The sequence below is a fragment of the Engystomops pustulosus genome, chromosome 10 (assembly GCF_040894005.1).
Source record: "Engystomops pustulosus chromosome 10, aEngPut4.maternal, whole genome shotgun sequence".
Classification (NCBI taxonomy): Eukaryota; Metazoa; Chordata; class Amphibia; order Anura; family Leptodactylidae; genus Engystomops; species Engystomops pustulosus.
This window is the reverse complement of record NC_092420.1, coordinates 89,477,205-89,495,009: the sequence shown is the minus strand read 5'-3', so window position 1 is coordinate 89,495,009 and position 17,805 is coordinate 89,477,205. Positions and strand designations below refer to the sequence as shown.

Sequence of the window (17,805 nt, the reverse complement as noted above, 5' to 3'; positions counted from 1 at the left end):
CTCCCCTAATAATTCTGGAGACATCCCAGAGCCCCCCTTATAATACTGGAGACATCCCAGTGCCCCCTTAATAATACTGACGCCCCAGAAAGCCTCCCTAACAAAACTGTAGAGCGCGGGTTCTGCGCCTCTGGGCTGGACCACCCATAGTATCCGGCTCTGTCAGGGTCATCTAGCGGCTGCAGGTTTCTGCCAGTGCTCCTCACTCAGCTTCTCTTCTGTGTTGGCACAGGTTTGGGGCGATGCAGCTTCTCAGATCTTCTACTCCTTAGGGTGCGCATGGGGAGGACTCATTACAATGGCGTCCTACAACAAGTTCCACAACAACTGTTACAGGTATGACAAAGGCTTTGCGGGGAGGGGGGAGCTGCAGCTTCTCTGTGTATCTGAATGTCTGTGACAGGGGAGGGGGATGCAGCTGCAGTCACTTTCTCTCCCTCTCTGAGGTTATATATTACACCCTACATACTAGTATACATACTAGATGTATATCAGGGAGTTACACCCCCCCCCCCCCCTTGTGCTGCAGATGTGGGGGCACTCGGTGTACATCAGGGTATTACACCCCGCACCCCCCTTGCTGCATCTGTAGTGGCACTCGTATATCATGGTGTTACATCCCCCCCCCCCTCCCATTGTTCTGCAGCTGTGGGGGGCACTCAGTGTATATCAGGGTGTTACATCCCATCCCCCATTGTGCTGCGGATGCAGGGGCACTCGGTGTATGTCCGGGTGTTACACCCCTCCCCAGGGTGACCTCTATTTTCTTCCTCTGCAGGGACAGTATCATCATCAGCATCACAAACTGTGCCACCAGTGTGTACGCCGGCTTCGTCATCTTCTCCATCCTGGGCTTCATGGCCAATCATTTGAACGTGGACGTGTCGCAGGTGGCGGATCACGGTCCCGGTTTGGCGTTTGTGGCGTATCCGGAAGCCCTGACGCTGCTGCCCATATCTCCGCTGTGGTCCATCCTCTTCTTCTTCATGCTCATCCTCCTGGGGCTGGGGACGCAGGTAATGGTCGTGCCATGTGCTGCCCGCTGGTGCCCCACTCTGCCCGGGCCTTAACCCCTTCCTCTCTGCGCAGTTCTGTCTCCTGGAGACTCTGGTCACCGCCATCGTGGATGAGATTGGAAACGACTGGATCATCCGCTGGAAGACGTGTGTGACCCTGGGGGTGGCCGTGGTCGGGTTCCTGCTGGGGATCCCCCTGACCACTCAGGTGAGTCCTGGATCCATATTATATCCTGTCTCAAGCTGTAGCTTTCCATGGTAACCCCTGCCCCTCTCCCTTGCCAGGCCGGCATCTACTGGCTGCTGCTGATGGACAACTACGCCGCCAGCTTCTCCCTGGTCATCATCTCCTGCATCATGTGCGTCGCCATCATGTACATATACGGTGAGTGGTGGCAACACATCATACATAGAGCCGGAAGTGATAGTCTGCGGCCTTACATCTGCCATGTGATAGTCTGCAGAGTTAAATCAGTCATATGAAAGTCTGCAGAGTAACATCACTCATGTGATAGTCTGTGGCCTTACATCAGCCATGTGAAAGTCTGCAGAGTTACATCAGTCATGTGATAGTCTGCAGCGTTATATCACTCAGAAATTATAATCTTATTAATTGTGTTTCTGTGCTTGACCCCAACCAGGACACCGGAATTACTTCAAGGACATCGAGATGATGCTGGGATTCCCCCCTCCCCTCTTTTTCCAGATCTGCTGGCGTTTCTTCTCTCCAGCCATTATATTTGTAAGTCCAGTGTGACACGACAGTCCTGAGTAACTGCTGTGCATGATAAGCCCTGAGTAACTGCTGTGCATGATAAGCCCTGAGTAACTGCTGTGCATGACAGCCCTGAGTAACTGCTGTGCATGACAGCCCTGAGTAACTACTGTGCATGACAGCCTTGAGTAACTGCTGTGACACGACAGCCCTGAGTAACTGCTGTGACACGACAGCCCTGAGTAACTGCTGTGACACGACAGCCCTGAGTGATCCTGTGTGACATCACAGCCCAGAGTGATCCTGTGTGACACGACAGCCCTGAGTAACTGCTGTGACACGACAGCCCTGAGTAACTGCTGTGACACGACAGCCCTGAGTAACTGCTGTGACACGACAGCCCTGAGTGATCCTGTGTGACATCACAGCCCTGATTGATCCTGTGTGACACGACAGCCCTGAGTAACTGCTGTGACACGACAGCCCTGAGTAACTGCTGTGACACGACAGCCCTGAGTAACTGCTGTGACACGACAGCCCTGAGTAACTGCTGTGACACGACAGCCCTGAGTAACTGCTGTGACACGACAGCCCTGAGTAACTGCTGTGACACGACAGCCCTGAGTAACTGCTGTGACACGACAGCCCTGAGTAACTGCTGTGACATCACAGCCCTGAGTAACCGCTGTGACATCACAGCCCTGAGGGACCTGTGTGACATCACAGCCCTGAGGGACCTGTGTGACATCACAGCCCTGAGGGACAGGTTGGGGTAGGACAGGACCTTGCGCTGGTGTCAGTGTGTCTCCTATTATTCTCTAGACTTGGGTAGAAAATTCCACGCAGGATTTCTTCATGGACCCAATGAATTTTGTGTGACCTTTGGACCTGGTGACACTCTGACCCCTGAGGGATTTTCCCCTTGTTAACCCTTCTCTCTCCTCTTCCAGTTCATCCTGATCTTCACGGTCATCCAGTACCAGCCGATCTCGTACAATGACTACGTGTACCCGGGCTGGGCCATCTCGCTGGGGTTCCTGATGGCGCTATCATCAGTCGTCTGTATCCCGCTATACGCCGCCTTCAAGATCTGGAGCTCAGAGGGCGACACCTTCCTGCAGGTAGAGTCCCCGCAGCTGAGGGGATGATGGGAGTCCTCCTCCTCCTCCGCTCCTAACTCCTCTCTGTTCTTTCAGAGGTTGAAGAACGCAGTGAAGCCCAACAAGGACTGGGGCCCCGCGCTCCCTGAGCACCGGACCGGCCGCTACGCAAAGAGCGACTGCCCCGAGGCCCAACCCCTGAACCCTGACAAGCACAAAAAGGAGGAGATCGGCCTGACAATACAGGGCAGTAACGGGCAGGTGTAACCAGCGGGCGCAGGGGGATGGAGAGAGGCGCTGGTGTGTGGATGACCCCCTGACCCCACCCCCTGCTCCTTCGTGTCCTCATCCAGACCAGTCGTTCCCTCCACTGCCCCCAATCCAACTACCGGACTCACGGGGAGATGAGCAGAGGATGTGGGGGCCGCCCCGATCCTGCTCCCCTACACTCGGGACCACCCTGAGGACTCACCGCGCCAGGAGGAGCTCGTTCTTCTAACGCGTCTAATTATAGTTTACAGAAGATTATTTTTAGAGTTTATGTATAAACCTCAGACGTCTAACAGCGGGGGTCCGGCCGTCCCCCCACCTCGTCTCTTCCTGGGCCGGTCGCGGGCCACGACTCGGACATTGACTGCGCCAAGGAGAAGAAATGCCAAGAGGCGGAGCGGACCCCCGAGAAAATAGTGGTGGGGTCTCCCCTGACTGATAGATGGGGGGTCCACCAGGAGGGGCCATTCCCTGCAGCCCGCCCCTCCAGGTATGGTGGTAGCACAGCGCCCCCTAGGTCAATATTTAGTAGATACCTCAACGTCTTGGTGACAGGACGGAATCCGTGTTATTAACTCTTTAGCTTCTGCACATATTGGTGGTGTTCTGTGGCCGTTAGCGATGGTGCTGCTCCCGTATACTCATCATATATCGTTCTCCGCTCATCTGGGCGTCCCCCGTGTCTCCTACACGTTTATGGGGGGCCCTGGATAAGGATCCTGTGTGTCCCCTCCACGCGCTGGAGGCGCCACTGACGTGTGACTGCAATACGCTGGCGTCTGACAACATATAATGTGAAACAGCGACTTAAAGGATGCAGGACGTGCGGGTACACAGTGGGGTGCAGGTACACAGGGAGGGTACACAGTGGGGGTGCAGGAAGGGTGCAAGTACACAGCAGGGGGAGGGGCGGGGCACGCATCACATTATCAGCTTTTTTTAACCATTAACTTTGTTGAAACAAATTAAAAACCAGAGCTGCACCCCTCGCCCCCCTCACACCCTGATGCCCCCCTCGCCACCTGCACCCCTCACACCCTGCACCACTTACCCCCCTGGTCAGTGGCGCAACTAGGAGTGGCAGGACCCCATAGCAGGCTTTGGGCTTAGGCATGGGGCCCCCCTTCCCACTTAAAAATGATACATATTTGTATACTCCCACATGATGCAACAGTACAATCTGCAGCATAATATAGATGTAATGATGCACGTCCTCCACTCTTTACTGTGTCAAGTTGGATGTTGGGGCCCCCTGACACTGTGGGCCCCATAGCGGTTGCTATGGCTGCTACCACTGTAGTTACTGCCCCTGGCACCCCTCACACCCTGCACCACCCGCCCCCTGTACCAGTCACAGCTGCACCCTCGCCCCCCACACATTTCACGGTTTCCACTTTTTGCACGTGGACATGTCATGTGACGTTGCAATTGACCAATCACATGATATTTACAGAGGGTCAGGAAGCGGTTACCATGGAGCTGGGGACGCGGCGGGGGAGGTGCATTTTGGCGCCTCTGACCCACGTGGGGCAAGAATCCGTTCACTGGTTACTTGTGACATCACACCCTGCGCTGTGGGCGGGGCCAATGCTGTCATGAGCACAAATGTGAGATCACTGCCGCCGACATGACCTCACACTGTATATACCCCAACCACTAGATACATATATACCTCAGTATGATAGATAAGCACAGAGACACAGCGCCCTCTACTGCCCCCGCCTGGCGGGACATTACACCCTACATTAGAGACAGGGGGCCCCTTCATGGCGGGACATCACACCCTACATTACAGTTGGGGTCCCCACATGGTGGGACACTACACCCTACATGACAGATGGGGCCCCCTCATGGCGGGACATTACACCCTACATGACAGATGGGGCCCCCTCATGGCGGGACATTACACCCTACATTAGAGACTTCGGCCCCCCAATGGCGGGACATTACACCCTACATTACAGTTGGGGTCCCCACATGGTGGGACACTACACCCTACATGACAGATGGGGCCCCCACATGGTGGGACATTACACCCTACATGACAGACAGGGCCCCCTCATGGTGGGACATCACACCCTACATGACAGACAGGGCCCCCTCATGGCGGGACATTACACCCTACATGACAGATGGGGCCCCCACATGGTGGGACATTACACCCTACATGACAGACAGGGCCCCCTCATGGTGGGACATCACACCCTACATGACAGACAGGGCCCCCTCATGGCGGGACATTACACCCTACATGACAGATGGGGCCCCCTCATGGCGGGACATTACACCCTACATGACAGATGGGGCCCCCTCATGGCAGGACATTACACCCTACATGACAGACGGGGCCCCCACATGGTGGGACATTACACCCTACATGACAGACGGGGCCCCCTCATGGCGGGACATTACACCCTACATGACAGATGGGGCCCCCTCACGGTGGGACATTAAACCCTACATGACAGATGGGGCCCCCTCATGGTGGGACACTACACCCGGCGGGGCCCCTGAACTCTGAAGTTTTCAGATTCTGGTCCCTATTGATAAGTTCTCTGCTTGTGTCCAGCTCTGCTGTCAGCTGGGGGTTTGTTACAGTGTATCCAGATAAGCACAAACCTCTCCCTTGAGTTGTGTTACATTGTATCAAGGGTCGTTTCCTTAGAATGGCCTAAACTGTAACAAACCCTCAGCTGAGCAGATAAACTGATTTCCAGTCACTCACAGCAGGAGGTCATTCAGGTGGAGAAAGCACAAGAAATCTGCAGAGCATCGCACCACAAGTGGAGACATATCTGCAGCATGATGCATCTGGGGGCCGGAGTAGATGCTCCATGTGTATGTAAGTGCAAGCAGCAGAGGAAGCCCCACCCCCTTGTCTGATGTCCCTCCCCCATGACTGATGCCCCACCCCTTCCCCTGTAGATGATGCAACTTATTATCAATAAAGATAAGTAGAAACCTTGTCCTCTGCGTCTCATTCCTCTGCTCTCTGTTATCAGCCAGGTATTCCTGTTATACTCCAGGTATTGTCCTGTTACCGGTCTCACCAGCGACCACAGAGGAAAAGATCAATATAAAGACTAGAACGGCGCCCCCTGCAGGACACTGACACAACTCTCATCATTTCATCTTTTACTTCTGAGAAATACTTCCTGAAGGTTTCTTGTATTAAGAAACCCATCATCCGCAGGAGGGGGAGGAGGAGCCCATCATCCGCAGGAGGGGGAGGAGGAACCCATCATCCGCAGGAGGGGGAGGAGGAGCCCATCATCCGCAGGAGGGGGAGGAGGAGCCCATCATCCGCAGGAGGGGGAGGAGGAACCCATCATCCGCAGGAGGGGGGAGGAGCCCATCATCAGGGGGAGGAGGAGCCCATCATTCGCAGGAGGGGGAGGAGGAACCCATCATCCGCAGGAGGGGGGAGGAGCCCATCATCAGGGGGAGGAGGAGGGGCCCATCATCCGCAGGAGGAGGAGCCCATCATCCGCAGGAGGAGGAACCCATCATCAGGGGGAGGAGGAGGGGACCATCATCCACAGGAGGGGGAGGAGGAGCCCATCATCCACAGGAGGGGGAGGAGGAGCCCATCATCCGCAGGAGGAGGAACCCATCATCCGCAGAAGGGGGGAGGAGCCCATCATCAGGGGGAGGAGGAGGGGCCCATCATCCGCAGGAGGGGGAGGAGGAGCCCATCATCCGCAGGAGGGGGAGGAGGAGCCCATCATCCGCAGGAGGGGGAGGAGGAGCCCATCATCAGGGGGAGGAGGAGGGGCCCATCATCCGCAGGAGGAGGAGCCCATCATCCGCAGGAGGGGGGAGGAGCCCATCATCAGGGGGAGGAGGAGGGGCCCATCATCCGCAGGAGGGGGAGGAGGAGCCCATCATCCGCAGGAGGGGGAGGAGGAACCCATCATCCGCAGGAGGAGGAACCCATCATCCGCAGGAGGGGGGAGGAGCCCATCATCAGGGGGAGGAGGAGGGGCCCATCATCTGCAGGAGGGGGAGGAGGAACCCATCATCCGCAGGAGGGGGAGGAGGAACCCATCATCCGCAGGAGGGGGAGGAGGAACCCATCATCCGCAGGAGGGGGAGGAGGAACCCATCATCAGGGGGAGGAGGAGGGGCCCATCATCCGCAGGAGGGGGAGGAGGAGCCCATCATCCGCAGGAGGGGGTGGAGGAGCCCATCATCCGCAGGAGGAGGAGCCCATCATCCGCAGGAGGAGGAACCCATCATCCGCAGGAGGGGGAGGAGCCCATCATCAGGGGGAGGAGGAGGGGCCCATCATCCGCAGGAGGGGGAGGAGGAGCCCATCATCCGCAGGAGGGGGAGGAGGAGCCCATCATCCGCAGGAGAGGGAGGAGGAGCCCATCATCCGCAGGAGGAGGAACCCATCATCCGCAGGAGGGGGAGGAGCCCATCATCCGCAGGAGGGGGAGGAGGAGCCCATCATCCGCAGGAGGGGGAGGAGGAACCCATCATCAGGGGGAGGAGGAGGGGCCCATCATCCGCAGGAGGGGGAGGAGGAACCCATCATCAGGGGGAGGAGGAGGGGCCCATCATCCGCAGGAGGGGGAGGAGGAGCCCATCATCCGCAGGAGGGGGAGGAGGAGCCCATCATCCGCAGGAGGGGGAGGAGGAGCCCATCATCCGCAGGAGGAGGGGCCCATCATCCGCAGGAGGAGGAGCCCATCATCCGCAGGAGGAGGAACCCATCATCCGCAGGAGGGGGAGGAGCCCATCATCAGGGGGAGGAGGAGGGGCCCATCATCCGCAGGAGGGGGAGGAGGAGCCCATCATCCGCAGGAGGGGGAGGAGGAGCCCATCATCCGCAGGAGAGGGAGGAGGAGCCCATCATCCGCAGGAGGAGGAGCCCATCATCCGCAGGAGGAGGAGCCCATCATCCGCAGGAGGGGGAGGAGCCCATCATCCGCAGGAGGGGGAGGAGCCCATCATCCGCAGGAGGGGGAGGAGCCCATCATCCGCAGGAGGGGGAGGAGCCCATCATCAGGGGGTGGAGGAGGGGCCCATCATCCGCAGGAGGGGGAAGAGGAGCCCATCATCCGCAGGAGGGGGAGCCCATCATCCGCAGGAGGAGGAGCCCATCATCCGCAGGAGGGGGGAGGAGCCCATCATCCGCAGGAGGGGGGAGGAGGAGGGGCCCATCATCCGCAGGAGGGGGAGGAGCCCATCATCCGCAGGAGGGGGGAGGAGGAGGGGCCCGTCATCCGCAGGAGGGGGAGGATGAGCCCGTCATCCGCAGGAGGGGGAGGAGGAGCCCGTCATCCGCAGGAGGGGGAGGAGGAGCCCGTCATCCGCAGGTGGGGGAGGAGGAGCCCGTCATCCGCAGGAGGGGGAGGAGGAGCCCGTCATCCGCAGGAGGGGGAGGAGGAGCCCGTCATCCGCAGGAAGATATACTGCATGCGCTTTCCTCACCCTTCACAGGACCTCTGCTTGCTGTCAGTAAATAGGGACACTCCTACTTACTTTCATAGGTAGTGAACTACACACAGTTCTCATTCACTGACAGCAATCAGATACTGAAAATATGTGGGACGTTCCCAGGTTTATCAGAGCACATAATAAACAGGATATACCGAAAACCGTGAAATTCTGCAGAAATATCTGTCGGGGTTTTCTGTCCATGTGCCCCCCGCAGCGTTGAGTGATCCCATGATGTCAGGTGACAGATGCCCCATTCTTTACCCCTGTTTCCTTCTCAGGGGGCAGATTTGTCCTCACTTTGCGGAAGGTGGGGCCGAGGCTGGGGCTGCTGCATGGTCTCTGGACTTTGGGGGGTAATGGGACCCGCACAGGGGTCTGCGCTGCTCTGGAGCGGATCCTCTCATCCTCTGTGACGTGGGGCCCCGGGCCCCTGGATATCCGCTGTATACAGCAAGTGCTGCCTGCTCCTGGCTCCTGAGGACCCCTCAACGACGCCGTAGCAGCACTGGAGGGGGCCCCGGACCCTGTAAGGCTTTTTCTTACGGTCCATCCCTCAGGACTCTTCAGCTTTGGGTCTGGGGGACACGGAGTCAGGGGGGGGTCATACTGTGATTCAGAATAATTTGGTGTCAGTCTACGGTTGGGGTTTCCTCTTCTTCCTATATCCAAAAATCTGTGGAAGAGAGAAGGGAGAAAGAAGGTGGCAGGAGGAGGGGCAACGCCACAGGGAAAGGAGGGGGGAAGGGGTGCGGTGACACCCATGTAGAACATTGTAAGGAGGAGGGGAGGGGTTGACACCCATGTGGAGCAGTGTAAGGAGGAGGGGGTGACACCCATGCTGAGCAGTGTGAGGCAGGTGGGGAGGGGGTGACACCCATGCGGAGCAGTGTAAGGAGGAGGGGTGACAACCATGCCAATCAGTGTAAGGCGGGCGGGAAGAGGGTGACACCCATGCCAATCAGTGTAAGGCGGGCGGGGAGAGGGTGACACCCATGCGGAGCAGTGTAAGGAGGAGGGGAGGGGTGACACCCTTGCGGAGCAGTGTGAGGAGGAGGGGGCGACGCCACAAGGAAAGGAGGGGGGAAGGGGTGCGGTGACACCCATGTAGAACATTGTAAGGAGGGGGGGAGGGGGTGACACCCATGCGGAACAGTGTAAGGAGGAGGGATGACACCCATGCCAATCAGTGTAAGGCGGGCGGGGAAGGGGTGACACCCATGCGTAGCAGTGTAAGGAGGAGGGGAGGGGTGACACCCTTGCGGAGCAGTGTGAGGAGGAGGGGGCGACGCCCATGCGGAGCAGTATAAGGAGGAGGGGAGGGGGTGACGCCCATGCGGAGCAGGGTAAAGCGGGCGGGGAGGGGGTGACAATCATGTGGATAAGCGTAAGGAGGAGGGGGAGGGGGTGACACCCACTTGGAGCAGAGTAAGCGGGAGGGGGTGACGCCCATGTGGAGCAATGTAAGGAGCAGGGGGAGGGGGTGACACCCATGGGGAGCAGAGTAAGGGGGAGGGGGGTGACACCCATGCGGAGCAGTGTAAGGAGGAGGGGAGGGGTGACACCCTTGCGGAGCAGTGTAAGGAGGAGGGGAGGGGGTGACGCCCATGCGTAGCAGTGTAAGGAGGAGGGGAGGGGGTGACGCCCATGCAGAGCAGTGTAAGGAGGAGGGGAGGGGGTGACGCCCATGCGGAGCAGCGTAAGGAGGGCGAATCTTTACCTCGTGGAGTTTGACTTCTTATTGGCCGCCATCTTGGAGGTGGGTACGGCCGTTGGGGGCAGTTGGTTGAGCTGCAGGTCTCTCTCCAGGATTCTCCTTTCCTCCTTCAGCTCTATAACAGACAAAATGTCGGAACTGGATTATTCAGGAAATGACAATCCAGTCTCACGCGGAGCTGCCGAATAGTGACTGCAGCTTTAGATGTGACCGGAGGAGAGGAATAGAAGATACAATTCAAGAGAATTCAACCCGACACAACAATTACACTCCGGTCACCAAGGCGACACATTGAGCCCCCCTGCGCTGAGGGTCACCTGTGAGCGAAGGCTCCGCCTGCAATGTCTGTAACTCCTCCCCGTACTGACGCTCCTCCTCCAGACACAGCTGTAAGGACAGAAGAGAAATCAGTGCAGGCCTCCACCATGCGAGACCCCCAGAGGGGAAGCTGATCCCCTGGACCCCCACAAGGAACACAGTAACTAATTCCATAACAAGGTTTTATATACAGGAGGCTTCAGTCACAGGGGACTGTGCCAGGCCCTTTACGGGTCCTCAGCGGCTCAGATTTATTAAAGCCCCTGCACCAGTTTTCTGTCTGACTTTACACATGTATTTAGTGTCCTACACCATATGTTAAAGGTGCACCAAAATAAGTGGTGCCCTCTGTCCGGTGCAGTGGGACACACTTAGGGGGGGGCAGGACAGGGACGCGCTGACACTTGGGGGACAGAACAGATAATTGGGGTGTTACCTGTAGGAGGACTATGTCTTTCTCTAGTGTCCGGCGCTCGTCTTCCAGTAATGATCTATAAAATAAATGATATTGTGGGGTTTTTCTTCTCTCTCTGATCTGTACATAATATTATTCATAAATATTATACAAGAATTTAGTTGCGTTTAACCCTAAATGTGACCCAATACGTCCTGTAGATATTTCATTTAAATGTAAAGTAGAAAACATAACAACAATATTATAATAACGTGTGACATGTCTTATGATGCTTAGGCCTGGACGATCCCATGATTTCTTCTTCCCTTTTGAGTACCCTGGACCCCCCCCCCCCCCCCCAGCCGGGGCATTGGTGCGTCTCCCTCCCCCTCTATGATTAGGATCCCCCTAGTGCATGGATTGGGAGCTGCAGGGTCCCGGCCGCTCTTCTCGGGAGCTGCATTCCTCGTGTTCCGGGTCCTTGATGCTTTGTTCTTGTACTTTCTGTCCTTCTGCTGTTGGGTCCTGATGCTTGTCGGGTGTCCTGCACCCCACAGCATTTCCATCAAGGCGACTTCAATGCCCCCTGCACTGCCCGCTGTGTCCCCTATAACTCATAAAATCTATAACTTTTGTATTTTTCCATGTACAGAGCTGTGTGACGGCTTGTTTTCTGCATAACACATTGCACTTCATAGTGATGGTATTAAATATCCCATGCCGTGTACTGGGAAGCGGGGAAAAAAAATTCCAAACGCAGTGAAAATGGTGAAATAACACATTTGCGCCGTATTCTTGTGGGCCTGGATTTTACGGCTTTCACTGTGCGCCACAAATGACATGTCTACTTTTTTCTTTGGGTCGGTACGATTAAGGGGATACCAAATTTGCATAGGTTTTATAAAGTTTAAAAAATTTAAACCTCCTGTACAAATCTTTTTTTATTTTGCCATCTTCTGGCGCCAATAACTTTTTCCTACTTCGTTGAACCGAGCTGCTGTCATTTGGTGCGACTGTTGATGATGTTTTCAATGCTGATATTTTTAGGACTGTGCGACCTTTTGATCACTTTTTATAGAATTTTTTATATTTTTTCAAAATTGCAAAAAAGTGCTATTTTCCGTTTCAGGGGTTAAAGGCAGTGAAAAAAAAGTTTTTTTTTAAAAGATCGGGCATTTTCAGACTGTTTATCTATATGACTTCTAGGGAAAGGAGGGTGATTTGAATTTTTGGGGTTTTTTTTATATAATTTTTTAAACTTTTTTATTTTTACTATTTTTCAGACCCCCTACGGTACTTTAACCCTAGGTTGTCTGATCGATCCTACCATATACTGCAGTACGGCAGTGTAGGGGGATTTTCCTAGTCATTCATTACAATGTGCTAATCGCACATAGTAATGAATGGGTTAAAACAACCTGAGGCTATATGGCGACTGATCGCTGCCCCCCCATCACATCACGGGGAGCTTCGATTTTCACCAAGCCGCCGGATGACAGGTTAATATCCGTGATTGATACAAGCACCAATCACGGGGGTTACCAGTAAGTGTTTGCTGCAATATGCAGCAAAGACTTACTGGCTATAGAGAGGGCTCTGTTTTTTTTGCATAGATACTCCAAATTATCTTTTTGGACATGTTTATTACTATTATTGTTATATTTTGTTTATATATTGGTACATCTTGTTGATTAATTTAGCAAAAAAAAAAAACAGAAATCAGTATCCGGCTGATGCGCGCCCGTTTCCTTACAAACCCGTACATATACACGACTTGTAAAAAGGTAGGGCTTGATCCTCATAAAGAGACACTTCCTGTCCCACTTGGACTGGGGACCATAGATGTTAATTAGGCGCAGTTCTTGTCCCTTCATGAGGACATCCAGGATCAGGCACCTCCCCATTTCTAACTCAATAACTCGTCGGCATTCTACCGGCGCGGTAAAGAGGACCGCCACTCCGCTATACGGCTCGGCCGCAAGAGACCAATAGGAAGGCCCGTGTCTCCATTCCCTCTTAGCTTTAAACACGGCCGCCAAATCTGGCAGCCTGGTCTCCTGCAAAAATAAAATGTCTGCTTCAACGCGGCCGAGAAAATCAAAGGCCGCAAATCTAGCCGCATCAGACTTAATGCTGGCGACATTAATGGACGCCAGCGTCAACGGAGTGGGTGCCGCCATCATGAGTGGTTGAGTCAGACGGCTTTCACATGAGGGGACATATATGCGAGCGCAGGTCCGGGGGCAGATATACATCCACATGGCGCCCCAGCGGCTGTACAGTCCCACACTTGGCCGTACAAGGGGTAAAGAGAGAACATGCTGGATTTTCCCCCATACTTGCGGCAGTGTGAGAGTAACCTCCTGTTTATATCAGCTTTCTCATTCTCATCTCCAGGGCAGTCTCCCATTCTGAGGATGTAGCACCCCCAGAAAAAGACTCTGCATCCCCTGAAGACACCCCCCCCCACCATCTCCAGATCCTCACCCCCCCCCCACCATCTCCAGATCCTCACCCTCCACCTCTGAAGCACAGATGTTATCAAGGACTTGGAAAGACCAAGCAGAGGGGAATCAGATTTACCTTCCTTAGTCATGGTGGGAGAAGACTGTGAACCCCTCTTCCTTCAATTTGCGCCCCTCTATATCTAACATTTCCTTTCACAGCAACATCCCCATCTCTTAGTATTAGGCATATGTGTTACCCCCAGTATCCCCTGTACATGGTGTATATACAGGGGTATAATATGGGGGGGGGCTATGTGTTACCCCCAGTATCCCCTGTACATGGTGTATATAGAGGGGTATAATATGGGGGGCTGTGTGTTACCCCCAGTATCCCCTGTACATGGTGTATATATAGGGGTATAATATGGGGGGGCTATGTGTTACCCCCAGTATCCCCTGTACATGGTGTATATACAGGGGTATAATATGGGGGGCTATGTGTTACCCCCAGTATCCCCTGTACATGGTGTATATACAGGGGTATAATATGGGGGGGCTATGTGTTACCACAAGTATCCCCTGTACATGGTGTATATACAGGGGTATAATATGGGGGGCTATGTGTTACCCCCAGTATCCCCTGTACATGGTGTATATACAGGGGTATAATATGGGGGGCTATGTGTTACCCCCAGTATCCCCTGTACATGGTGTATATACAGGGGTATAATATGGGGGGCTATGTGTTACCCCCAGTATTCCCTGTACATGGTGTATATACAGGGGTATAATATGGGGGGGCTATGTGTTACCCCCAGTATCCCCTGTACATGGTGTATATACAGGGGTATAATATGGGGGGCTATGTGTTACCCCCAGTATCCCCTGTACATGGTGTATATACAGGGGTATAATATGGGGGGCTATGTGTTACCCCCAGTATTCCCTGTACATGGTGTATATACAGGGGTATAATATGGGGGGGGGGCTATGTGTTACCCCCAGTATCCCCTGTACATGGTGTATATACAGGGGTATAATATGGGGGGCTATGTGTTACCCCCAGTATCCCCTGTACATGGTGTATATACAGGGGTATAATATGGGGGCTATGTGTTACCCCCAGTATCCCCTGTACATGGGGCTATGTGTTACCCCCAGTATCCCCTGTACATGGTGTATATACAGGGGTATAATATGGGGGGGCTATGTGTTACCCCCAGTATTCCCTGTACATGGTGTATATACAGGGGTATAATATGGGGGGGGGGCTATGTGTTACCCCCAGTATCCCCTGTACATGGTGTATATACAGGGGTATAATATGGGGGGCTATGTGTTACCCCCAGTATTCCCTGTACATGGTGTATATACAGGGGTATAATATGGGGGGGCTATGTGTTACCCCCAGTATTCCCTGTACATGGTGTATATACAGGGGTATAATATGGGGGGCTATGTGTTACCCCCAGTATCCCCTGTACATGGTGTATATACAGGGGTATAATATGGGGGGCTATGTGTTACCCCCAGTATCCCCTGTACATGGTGTATATACAGGGGTATAATATGGGGGGGCTATGTGTTATCCCCAGTATCCCCTGTACATGGTGTATATACAGGGGTATAATATGGGGGCTATGTGTTACCCCCAGTATCCCCTGTACATGGTGTATATACAGGGGTATAATATGGGGGGCTATGTGTTACCCCCAGTATCCCCTGTACATGGTGTATATACAGGGGTATAATATGGGGGGGCTATGTGTTACCCCCAGTATCCCCTGTACATGGTGTATATACAGGGGTATAATATGGGGGGCTATGTGTTACCCCCAGTATCCCCTGTACATGGTGTATATACAGGGGTATAATATGGGGGGGCTATGTGTTACCCCCAGTATCCCCTGTACATGGTGTATATACAGGGGTATAATATGGGGGGGCTATGTGTTACCCCCAGTATCCCCTGTACATGGTGTATATACAGGGGTATAATATGGGGGGGGCTATGTGTTACCCCCAGTATCCCCTGTACATGGTGTATATACAGGGGTATAATATGGGGGGGGCTATGTGTTACCCCCAGTATCCCCTGTACATGGTGTATATACAGGGGTATAATATGGGGGGCTATGTGTTGACCCCAGTATCCCCTGTACATGGTGTATATACAGGGGTATAATATGGGGGGGCTATGTGTTACCCCCAGTATCCCCTGTACATGGTGTATATACAGGGGTATAATATGGGGGCTATGTGTTACCCCAGGTATCCCCTGTACATTGTGTATATACAGGGGTATAATATGGGGGGGGGCTGTGTGTTACCCCCAGTATCCCCTGTACATGGTGTATATACAGGGGTATAATATGGGGGGGGGCTATGTGTTACCCCCAGTGTCCCCTGTACATGGTGTATATACAGGGGTATAATATGGGGGGCTATGTGTTACCCCCAGTATCCCCTGTACATGGTGTATATACAAGGGTATAATATGGGGGCTATGTGTTACCCCCAGTATCCCCTGTACATGGTGTATATACAGGGGTATAATATGGGGGGCTATGTGTTACCCCCAGTATCCCCTGTACATGGTGTATATACAGGGGAATAATATGGGGGGGCTATGTGTTACCCCCAGTATCCCCTGTACATGGTGTATATAGAGGGGTATAATATGGGGGCCTATGCGTTACCCCCAGTATCCCCTGTACATGGTGTATATACAGGGGTATAATATGGGGAGGCTATGTGTTACCCCCAGTATCCCCTGTACATGGTGTATATAGAGGGGTATAATATGGGGGGGCTATGTGTTACCCCCAGTATCCCCTGTACATGGTGTATATAGAGGGGTATAATATGGGGAGGCTATGTGTTACCCCCAGTATCCCCTGTACATGGTGTATATACAGGGGTATAATATGGGGGGGCTATGTGTTACCCCCAGTATCCCCTGTACATGGTGTATATACAGGGGTATAATATGGGGGGCTATGTGTTACCCCCAGTATCCCCTGTACATGGTGTATATACAGGGGTATAATATGGGGGGCTATGTGTTACCCCCAGTATCCCCTGTACATGGTGTATATACAGGGGTATAATATGGGGGGCTACGTGTTACCCCCAGTATCCCCTGTACATGGTGTATATACAGGGGTATAATATGGGGGCTATGTGTTACCCCAGGTATCCCCTGTACATTGTGTATATACAGGGGTATAATATGGGGGGGGGCTGTGTGTTACCCCCAGTATCCCCTGTACATGGTGTATATACAGGGGTATAATATGGGGGGGGGGGGCTATGTGTTACCCCCAGTATCCCCTGTACATGGTGTATATAGAGGGGTATAATATGGGGGGCTATGTGTTACCCCCAGTATCCCCTGTACATGGTGTATATACAGGGGTATAATATGGGGGGCTATGTGTTACCCCCAGTATCCCCTGTACATGGTGTATATAGAGGGGTATAATATGGGGGGCTATGTGTTACCCCCAGTATCCCCTGTACATGGTGTATATACAGGGGTATAATATGGGGGGGCTATGTGTTACCCCCAGTATTCCCTGTACATGGTGTATATACAGGGGTATAATATGGGGGGGCTATGTGTTACCCCCAGTATCCCCTGTACATGGTGTATATACAGGGGTATAATATGGGGGGCTGTGCGTTACCCCCTCTTACACTGTATGTGATGTGTATATTCCCCAGTATCCCCTGTACATGGTGTATATACAGGGGTATAATATGGGGGGGCTATGTGTTACCCCCAGTATCCCCTGTACATGGTGTATATACAGGGGTATAATATGGGGGGCTATGTGTTACCCCCAGTATCCCCTGTACATGGTGTATATACAGGGGTATAATATGGGGGGCTATGTGTTACCCCCAGTATCCCCTGTACATGGTGTATATAGAGGGGTATAATATGGGGGGCTATGTGTTACCCCCAGTATCCCCTGTACATGGTGTATATACAGGGGTATAATATGGGGGGGCTATGTGTTACCCCCAGTATCCCCTGTACATGGTGTATATACAGGGGTATAATATGGGGGGCTATGTGTTACCCCCAGTATCCCCTGTACATGGTGTATATAGAGGGGTATAATATGGGGGGCTATGTGTTGACCCCAGTATCCCCTGTACATGGTGTATATACAGGGGTATAATATGGGGGGGCTATGTGTTACCCCCAGTATCCCCTGTACATGGTGTATATACAGGGGTATAATATGGGGGGCTATGTGTTACCCCCTGTACATGGTGTATATACAGGGGTATAATATGGGGGGGCTATGTGTTACCCCCAGTATCCCCTGTACATGGTGTATATACAGGGGTATAATATGGGGGGGGGGCTAT

At 53.6% G+C, this 17,805-nt stretch overlaps 2 protein-coding genes across 7 annotated transcripts in view; one reads left to right on the top strand and one right to left on the bottom strand.

The window, feature by feature from the left end:
- The window catches only part of SLC6A9 (solute carrier family 6 member 9), a 133,152-nt gene extending 127,085 nt beyond the window's left edge, over positions 1-6,067 (top strand). For all 4 annotated transcript variants that reach the window (XM_072128604.1, XM_072128602.1, XM_072128603.1 and 1 more), the window contains 7 exons: positions 233-336; positions 779-1,016; positions 1,090-1,224; positions 1,302-1,401; positions 1,658-1,758; positions 2,682-2,852; positions 2,928-6,067. In XM_072128604.1, the coding sequence (XP_071984705.1) occupies positions 233-336; positions 779-1,016; positions 1,090-1,224; positions 1,302-1,401; positions 1,658-1,758; positions 2,682-2,852; positions 2,928-3,098 (1,020 nt within the window). In that variant the 3' untranslated portion in view covers positions 3,099-6,067. The remainder of the gene's footprint in view (positions 1-232; positions 337-778; positions 1,017-1,089; positions 1,225-1,301; positions 1,402-1,657; positions 1,759-2,681; positions 2,853-2,927) is intronic.
- Positions 6,068-8,396: 2,329 nt separating this feature from the next.
- CCDC24 (coiled-coil domain containing 24) overlaps positions 8,397-17,805 on the bottom strand; it is a 36,896-nt gene continuing 27,487 nt past the window's right edge. For 2 of the 3 annotated variants that reach the window (XM_072128023.1, XM_072128024.1), the window contains exons 6-9: positions 11,018-11,072; positions 10,581-10,650; positions 10,267-10,378; positions 8,403-9,222 (exon numbers count right to left, since the gene is read on the bottom strand). In XM_072128023.1, coding sequence (XP_071984124.1) covers positions 8,784-9,222; positions 10,267-10,378; positions 10,581-10,650; positions 11,018-11,072 — 676 coding nt within the window. In that variant the 3' untranslated portion in view covers positions 8,403-8,783. Of the gene's footprint in view, positions 9,223-10,266; positions 10,379-10,580; positions 10,651-11,017; positions 11,073-17,805 lie in introns of all 3 variants that reach the window. The other variant, XM_072128025.1, reaches the window with a different exon arrangement.